The 9,617-nt window shown below is 42.3% G+C and overlaps 1 protein-coding gene across 1 annotated transcript in view; it reads right to left on the reverse strand.

Moving 5' to 3' along the window:
- NF2 (NF2, moesin-ezrin-radixin like (MERLIN) tumor suppressor) overlaps positions 1–9,617 on the reverse strand; it is an 84,578-nt gene that overhangs the window by 20,737 nt on the left and 54,224 nt on the right. Inside the window, exons 7-8 of the mRNA XM_028480530.2 lie at positions 5,603–5,678; positions 2,846–2,980 (exon numbers count right to left, since the gene is read on the reverse strand). Of these exons, the coding sequence (XP_028336331.1) occupies positions 2,846–2,980; positions 5,603–5,678 (211 nt within the window). The remainder of the gene's footprint in view (positions 1–2,845; positions 2,981–5,602; positions 5,679–9,617) is intronic.

Here is a 9,617-nt window from a genome sequence, read left to right on the forward strand (position 1 = left end):
CTGAGGGTTGTCTGTGTTTTCATCTTATGTTTTCCTTTGCTGTGCAAAAGCTTTTAAGTTTCATTAGGTCCCATTTGTTTATTTTTGTTTTTATTTCCATTTCTCTAGGAGGTGGGTCAAAATGGATCTTGCTGTGATTTATGTCACAGACAAAGATGCACTTTAAACATGAATATCCACTCCCAAGAAAGACTTGCTAAGCAGATGAAGTCGTTTAGGAAGATCTATTCTTGGGTATTTCTTTTACATGCTATATTGTCCAACAAGGGGTTAGCACACAGAGGACAGAAAAATGGTCCTTTGTTTCGCTTTTGGTCAAGTGAACTTAGAAGCAGTATTGCTCTTGTGTAGGCTGCTATTTATGAATTTTGTGAGCTTATTTTTGGCCTTGCTATCAAAGCCCAGAGCTGTCAGTGAGAAACCTCAAGAAGTGGGGAAACCACAGGCTCTGTGCCAAGCCGGGGCATGCACACAGAATAAATGGCTCACTTAAAATAAACCAGCACTTCTGTTGTGACAGCACGGTTGTTGTATATAATGACCAAGACTACTCCTCATCATGTCAAGTCAGCTTGGGGCCCTTGCACTGTGCGAGTTACTGACGTGACAGAACTCGGGGGCGCCTTGCCCCAGGAGAGGGAATATTAGTTTACTGTGTCGAGCCATCGCACTAGTGGAGACTTCACTCCTTGGCTTCCGTGAAGGACGAGTGTTTTGGGAGCCTTTAGCACGTGAAGTTGTGGATGTGCAGTAAATAGACTTTATGAAATTAGAGATGAAAAACTACCAGCACACCTACTGCTTTAAGACACGTAGAACTTTCAGTTTAAGTGCTTTAAAAAAGAAATACCTAAATGCTCATCTCCTGGGCTACTTACAAAAAATCTGAGAAACCAGAATGTTTTGAATTAAGAAGCTCAATCTGTCTCATCAAGCATGGCCGAGTGGATCTCAACCACATACTGGCAACCAGGGGCCTGGTGCTCCTTTCCTCAAGTTGCTACACGAGGAAAGAGAAAGCAGGAAACCTGCACGGGGTGGGGGCTCTGCAGGCAGCCACGTGGGCTGTCTCTGTTACTCACTCCATGCCCAGGCCTGCCTTCCTCGGCCCGGTGCAGAGTCTCAGGGCCCGTCCTCTGTGCTTCCCTGGAAACTCGGGGGATGTAGCTTCTGCTATTCCTCTCACCAGACACAGGTCACCGGATCCCTCTGCATCTCCGCTTCCTGAGGTGACACAGAGCAACCAGAACACAGCCCCTACTCTCACAGCAGTGTTCTTGTGAAGACTGAATCAGAGCCAGGGCAAAGCTGCTGGCAGGCGGAAAAGCACCATATCATCACCACCTCTGTCACCAGCCGCTCACACTGAGGTTATGTATCACGGCAGTTGAGTCACTGACTGGAGTTATACTTGACTATAACTTCCCTGAGGGCTGAGATTGCATTCTCTACATCTTTGTCTCCCACAAAACCTAACACAAAGGAGACGCTCAAAAACTCCCTTAAAATTAACAATGAATGTGGTTACCCAGGGGGAAAGGGTGGGGGAGGGCATAAATTGGGAGACTGGGACTGACATATACACACTACTATATATAAAATAGATAACTAATAAGAACCTACTGTATAGCACAGGGAACTCTACTCAGTACTCTGTAATGACCTATATGGGAAAAGAATCTAAAAAAGAGTGGATATATGTATATGTTTAACTGATTCACTTTGCTGTACAACAGAAACTAACACAACATTGTAAAGCAACTATACTCCAATAAAAATTAATTAAAAAAATTAACAAAGAATGAATGAATGAATGAATATAGGATTACAGCATTAGGGAAAAGTCACAATCCTATATAGTAATATTTGAATTCTAAGTTAGAGTGCTCATTTGAGTTATTCAAACTTAATTTTTCTTTAATTCTTGTAAGCAAATTGGCCTGATATCCTTCTTTATATCACTGCTGATATGTATATATTATATATACTATATATATATAATACATATACATTCACATACATGTTATGGAGAGATGGTGTGTGTGTGTGTGCGTGTGTGTGTGTATACACATATCTCTGCATTGCATGAATCAAGCACTGGACACAGAGAGAGGGTTTAATATACACCGCATTTAAAATACAAAGAGAGGGGCTTCCCTGGTGGCACAGTTGTTAAGAATCCGCCTGCCAATGCAGGGGACATGGGTTTGATCCTTGGTCCAGGAAGATCCCACATGCTGCAGAGCAACTAAGCCCGTGTGCCACAGCTACTGAGCCTGCACTCTGGAGTCCACAAGCCACAACTACTGAGCCCACGTGCCACAACTACTGAAGCCCACGTGCCTAGAGCCCGTGCTCTGCAACAGAAGAAGCCACCACAATGAGAAGCCTGTGCACCGCAACGAACAGTAGCCCCCTCTCGCTGCAAATAGAGAAAGCCCGTGCACAGCAACTAAGACCCACACAGCCAAAAATAAAAACAAATAAAATAAATAAATTTATTTTTTAAAAAAAACAAAGAGAATTCTCACCAGAAATAGAAAGCCAAGTAATAAGAAAGGGTTACTTTCTGGTTTGTTTACTGTTCTCTGGGGTTTAGTCCCAACAGTTGAGCTTCCCAGCCTCTCATTAGTCAGCAGAGGGGTTTAGTGATGCTGTTTGAAAATAGGATGCCAGTACTGTTCTGTAAATACTATAAAAATCAACAAGCAAAAACCCAAAGCCTGGGAATTAAAGGATCTTGCTGCTAACAAGGAGCGGTCTGGCTGAGGCTGCTCCAGAAGGAGGAGAGATGGGGAAAAACCTGCTGGGCCGCCAGAGCATCTACAGTGTAGACGGGTCCTACCTCCTTGTCGCTGTAAGAGATGTTCCGGATTTCATTCCACGGGAAGGAGATCTTGGGGGTCAGCCTGTTCTCAGGGTCATAAATGTGAAGCCCCAAAGCATCCACTCCGAGCAGCAGCTCTGTGCCCTTTTTATTCTGTAGATTTGACAAAGAACAGCCACCGTCAGCTCCAGCTGAGGCTGAAGATTTTATTCAACTTCCCAAAGAACCTGGCATAGACCGTTACATGTGACAAGTTTCAACAGGTCCCAACAGAAGTCACTGCCGTCTTAGAACCCAGGGGGCCTCCAGCTTCCTGAACTGGGGCAGGTGGAGGCAAAATGATACCATTCTTGTGACTCATGTGTCCCACGGAAGGATCACTGGGGGCTCCTGTCACTGGCTCGATGGCTAAAGTAGAGGTAATTGAAACATTGTTACTGCTAATTAAATAACTGGCTTATCATAGATGTAGAATAAAAACTTGTAGGATTAAACACCTCTTATGTTAAAAGAAAAGGTTATTGTACTACCAGAAAGAAAACTCTAAGTGCTGGGATCAGATGGCCTTATTTTACATTAAAATGTGATAAAGCAAGTATAAAGTGTTAACTGTATAGAATCCAGGCTGTGGGTATACATAGGTAGGCACTGTAAAAGTCTTCCAACTTTCCTGCATGTTGGAAATTTTTTACTACAAAATATCGGAAAAATATATAAAAATGAATTATATATAAATTGTACCCCAATAAAGCTGTGTAAAAATTTAATTGATAGGGCTTCCCTGGTGGCGCAGTGGTTGCGCGTCCGCCTGCCGATGCAGGGGAACCGGGTTCGCGCCCCGGTCTGGGAGGATCCCATATGCCGCAGAGCGGCTGGGCCCGTGAGCCATGGCCGCTGAGCCTGCGCGTCCGGGGCCTGTGCTCCGCAACGGGAAAGACCGCAGCAGAGGGAGGCCCGCATACCACAAAAAAAAAAAAAAAATTTAATTTTTAATTGATAGACTGTACGCAGGCTGTACCTCTGATGGCAGTCCGGCCAGCAGCCAGGGCACCCATAGGGTAAGCGCCCTGGGACCCCATGTCACTGACCAGTGTGCGCCTGGAGGCCACCTCTTCGGGCTGCAGGCCCATCCCCCTGTGCTGCAGTCTGCTCCTCGTAAGACAGTGGGGGGAATCTCCCCACACCTGACCCCTTGCTGACAACAAGGAAACGGACCCAAGACTCCAGGGCAGGAAAAAAGGTCTGCAAACTGAGAAGGTGCTGGGACTGTGATGAGAAGTACAAGGCTAACAGCAGGCGTCAGGAGGAGGAGTGAGCACTCTGAGATAAATCTTTTACTCCAGCTAACACCTGAAGTCAGATGTGATCACCAAACCAGGAGGGAGTCGTCTGCTCCTCTGCAGAGCTCTTAAAACCACTGCGTTAACACAAGTGAGGCTTTGTGCTTTAAAAATCTATAGTACGTTTTGGAAAACAAGACGTTTCATTATGTTTCTAGCTTAAGTTTTTTAAAAAACTGGATTGCACCCTCTGCCTCCTATCATGAGGCTCCAACTGTTCTAGAGAATAAACAGAGAAGCGGGGACTCAAGCAGCCCCTTTTAAATTGTTTTAAGCACATGTCTTCCTTAGGTGATGGTGAAATTTCAGGAACTTTGACACAAAGACACTAAAATATCCATTAGCCTCATCTATTGCACAATACAAGACATACACACACAAAATAGTATAATTTAGTCTGACTGCTGTAGAAATATTCCCTCATAAGAAGCTGTTTTTGAAGGGTTATAAAACACTAGTTTTCTAGAATGTAGGTGGTGGGGCAAGAGGAGTCATATGGACAAAACCACAGAAATGTGTCAAATGAGTCTGACCTAAAAGAAACCAAACAATTAGCAAATACAAATTAATAAAACTTTAGAAAACAACCTTCGGCGTTATTAGGGAAAATCTTTTAGGCATTTGTATACTATACAAAAATGACATAATTTGTCAGTGTGCCTTATTTTATGCAAATGATCTATTAAAAATACGTATTTAGAAAACAAAGTAGAAAGCTATCCCTAGGATACTTTAAATGTGTTTCAATTTATCTAAATTTATTACAAAATTTATGGAAACCCTGAAAAGGAAAGCAAGCCTTAACTATAATGATGGCTGTTTTACTGTCTACTCATCTACAGTTTGGAACCGGCAATGAAATACTTCAGCAAATCGCATGAACTCCTTTGGGAGGAGCTGCGTCCAGCAGCAGAGCCTCAGGAGAAAGATGCTCGAAAGGCCGGACAGGGGCTGAAAACAAACGCTTCTCCGGTGCAGGACCAGCGTGTTCCTAGAGGACAGCGGACTATTAATGGTCTGCATAGAAAATCAATTAGCCTGCCAGGGAGAGTCCCCACCCAAACAAATCAGTAATCTGTAAAAGCAGCTTTACTCTCCTTGTGTCCTGGGGGAAGAAAATATTTACAGGTGTTCCCTGTGGACCCAGATCTCACAGAGCCAGAGATAATCAAATGTTACACCAGAGCATTCAGACAGGTATCTGCCCAGGCAGGACCAGGCCCTCCCGGGCTCCACTGATACTTAATTACCTAGGATCTAATTTAAGTCCCAATATAGAAAATGAGGCTCTTAGACCCTCCCCTTCCTCTTCCCCTGTTCACCACTGAACTGTTGAAGTGTCTACCGCCCTGGGATGGGGAGGGACCCATTTTAACAGTCTGCCCTCATTCAGTCTCCACCCACACACGGGGAACTCGCAGAGGCTTCTACACACCCGGATTGTAAAGTAGTTCACACCGTACATCTCCAGGTCCTGAGCTATCTTCAAATATTCCATTTCAGCTTCGTCCCTGTGAGGAGAATGAAAGATACCGTCACTGGCACGGAAATGAGAAATCTGGAGGGCGGCGCACACCGAGCTGAGCTTCGATCCTGCGGGAAGACGCGAGCCAGGCAGCTACCAGCCAAGCTCTGCCGGATCCCAAGTCTGTTAACCACACCCCACAGAGGTGAAGCAGAATTTCCCATCCCCGTGAAAACAAGAGAATAGATTCATTACAGTGTCTCTTGGCTTCAATTTCACGCTTTACCCTTAGTAAATAGTGACACCCGGCTTGAGTAAATCAAGAAAAGCACGTAGTACATCTGCTCCCTCAAATGGATTTGGATGTTCGAATTTTACGTAAGCTGTTGCTTTATCTAATTGCGTACTTTCTTCACCTAGAAGGTTTTGGTAATGATGTATCTCTCTCTGTAAGCTACCTGAGAGCTGCCTTTCTTATTTTATTCCTTTGGGTGTTATTGGAGGTTAAGGCACCTTCCTGATTTTAATCCATTGGATGTTGCTGGAGGTTAGGGCAAGAGCTATCCAGGCTGTCAAACCCGAGCCAGGTCACCCATTTCTAAGTTGTGAGTCAGACTTAAAGGAAGCTCTTGAAGTAGCAATGACTTGCAGAAAACTCCCAGATAGGTAGTGTTGAAATATCTTAACTCAAATCTCCCTATGACCTTGCCTTCTTCCCTCTCTCCCATCTCAAAATGGTCTCAAATGAATTTTAAAAATTCAACCTGAGAGGACGAGCAGTGGCAAGCAGGTGGAGCAACTCAAAATCACACACGTTGTTGATGTAAATTGATACAATTGCTTTGGAAAATTGTTTGATGTTATTTGTAACAGCAAAAACCAGGAGACAACGGGACAACCTAAACGTCCATCAATAGTGGAATGGATAAATAATGTGTGGTCTATGAATACAGAGGAATTCTACAAAGCAATGAAAATGGAAAAAACCACCGTTACAAGCCACAAACCCAAATCTCACAATATCATGCTGCATAAAAGAAGTGAGGCACAAATAACTGAAACTGTCTGATTGCACTTATACAATGTTTAAAACAGGCAACACTAATCCATGGAGTTGGATTCAGAAGAGTGGTTACCCTCTGGGGAGGAGTGATCCGGGGCACATGCTTTCCTGTCACCTGGTGTTACCTGGTGTTTTCACTTTGTAAGAATCCATCAAGTGGTATATTTACAACTTATCCACTTTTCAGTATACCTTTTTTTTTTTTTTTTTTTGCGGTACGCGGGTCTCTCACTGTTGTGGCCTATCCCGTTGCGGAGCACAGGCCCCGAACGCGCAGGCTCAGCGGCCATGGCTCACGGGCCCAGCCGCTCTGCAGCATGTGGGATCCTCCCGGACCGGGGCACGAACCCACATCCCCTCCATCAGCAGGCGGACTCTCAACCACTGTGCCACCAGGCAAGCCCCAGTATACTTTTTTAAGAGTTAAAAACAACATGTGATAGGAAGTTGATTTGAAGAAGAGAAAAAAAATATTAAAGGCTAATGAAAAGATGATCAATTCCTAAAGTGATCGGGGAAATGCTAATTAATATTTAAGATACAAAATTTCATCTTTTAGATCACAAAAATTAGATTGGTTAAAAACCAGTGTTGCAGAGAGAATGGAGGGGGGAACACTTTCACACACTGCCGATGGGCTTGTAAATAGGTACAACCTTTTCAGAGGGCAATTTGGAGGCACCTGTCAAGACGCAAAACGCTCACATCCTTTGCCTCAGCAACTCCTCTAAAGGATCTATCCTCAGAACTACTCATACAATTATATAATGATATCAGATTGTACACTGCAGAACATTCTGTAAAAGTGAAAGACCTATAGCTACTCCAAATACCATCAATAGAGGAATGGATGCAAAAGCTATGGGATATGCATATAATAGAACTTTTTTTTTGAATTTTATTTTATTTTTTTATACAGCAGGTTCTTATTAGTTATTTTATAAATATTAGTGAATGTATGTCAATTCCAATCTCCCAATTCATCCCACCACCACGCCCCCCCCACTTTCCCCCCTTGGTGTCCATACATTTGTTCTCTACATCTGTGTCTCTATTTCTGCCCTGCAAACTGGTTCATCTGTACCATTTTTCTAGGTTCCACATACATGTGTTAATATACGATATTTGTTTTTCTCTTTCTGACTTACTTCACTCTGTATGACAGTCTCTAGATCCATCCAGGTCTCTACAAATGACCCAATTTCGTTCCTTTTTATGGCTAATATTCCATTGTATATATGTACCACTTCTTCTTTACCCATTTGTCTGTCTATGGGCATTTAGGTTGCTTCCATGACCTGACTATTGTAAATAGTGCTGCAATGAACACTGGGGTGCATGTGTCTTTTTGAATTATGGTTTTCTCTGGGTATATGCCCAGTAGTGGGATTGCTGGATCATATGTTAATTCTATTTTTAGTTTTAAGGAACCTCCATACTGTTCTCCATAGCAGCTGTATCAATTTACATTCCCACCAACAATGCAAGAGGGTTCCCTTTCCTCCACACCCTCTTCAGCATTTGCTGTTTATAGATTTTCTGATGATGCCCATTCTAACTGGTGTGAGGTGATACCTCATTGTAGTTTTGATTTGCATTTCTCTAATAATTAGTGATGTTGAGCAGCTTTTCACGTGCTTCTTGGCCATCTATATCTCTTCTTTGGAGAAATGTCTATTTAGGCCTTTTGCCCATTTTTTGATTGGGTTGTTGGTTTTTTTAATATTGAGCTGAATGAGCTGTTTATATATTTTGGAGATTAATCCTTTGTCTGCTGATTCGTTTGCAAATATTTTCTCCCATTCTGAGGGTTGTCTTTTTGTCTTGTTTGTAGTTTCTTCTGCTTGGCAAAAGCTTTTAAGTTTCATTAGGTCCCATTTGTTTATTTTTGTTTTTATTTCCATTACTCTAGGAAGTGGATCAAAAATATCTTGCTGTGATTTATGTCAAAGAGTGTTCTTCCTATATTTTCCTCTAAGAGTTTAATAATGTCCAGTCTTACATTTAGGTCTCTAATCCAATATTATGTTAAATAGAAATGGTGAGCTGTACCTTTGTAGTACAGTCTGAAGTCAGGGAGTCCGATTCCTCCAGCTCCGTTTTTTCCCCTCAAGACTGCTTTGGCTATTTGGGGTCTTTTGTGTCTCCATACAAATTTTCAGATTTTTTGTTCTAGTTCTCTAAAAAATGCCACTGGTAATCTGATAGGGATTGCATTGAATCTGTAGATTGCTTTGGGTAGTATAGACATTTTCACAATATTGATTCTTCCAGTCCAAAAACATTGTACATCTCTCCATCTGTCTGTGTCATCTTTGATTTCTTTCATCAGTGTCTTATAGTTTTCTGAGTACAGGTCTTTACCTCCTTAGGTTTATTCCTAGGTATTTTATTCTTTTTGTTGCAGTGGTGAATGGGATTGTTTCTTTAATTTCTCTTTCTGATCTTTCGTTGTTAGTGTATAGGAATGCAAGAGATATCTGTGCATTAATTTTGTATCCTGCAAATTTACCAAACTCATTGATTAGCTCTAGTAGTTTTTAGGTGGCATCTTTAGGATTCTCTATGTATAGTGTCATGTCATATGCAAACAGTGACAGTTTTACTTCTTCTTTTCTAATTTGTATTCCTTTTATTTCTTTTTCTTCTCTGATTGTCATGGCTAGGACTTCCAAAACTATGCTGAATAACAGTGGCAAGAGTGGATATCCTTGTCTTGTTCCTGATCTTAGAGGAAATACTTTCAGTTTTTCACTATTGAGAATGATGTTTGCTGTGGGTTTGTCGTATATGGCCTTTATTATGTTGAGGTAGGTTCCCTCTATGCCCACTTTCTGGAGAGTTTTTATCATAAATGGGTGTTGAATTTTGTCAAAAGCTTTTTCTGCACCTATTGAGATGATCATATGGTTTTTCTCCTTC

Source organism: Physeter macrocephalus, chromosome 19, assembly GCF_002837175.3.
Source record: "Physeter macrocephalus isolate SW-GA chromosome 19, ASM283717v5, whole genome shotgun sequence".
NCBI classification, from domain to species: Eukaryota; Metazoa; Chordata; class Mammalia; order Artiodactyla; family Physeteridae; genus Physeter; species Physeter macrocephalus.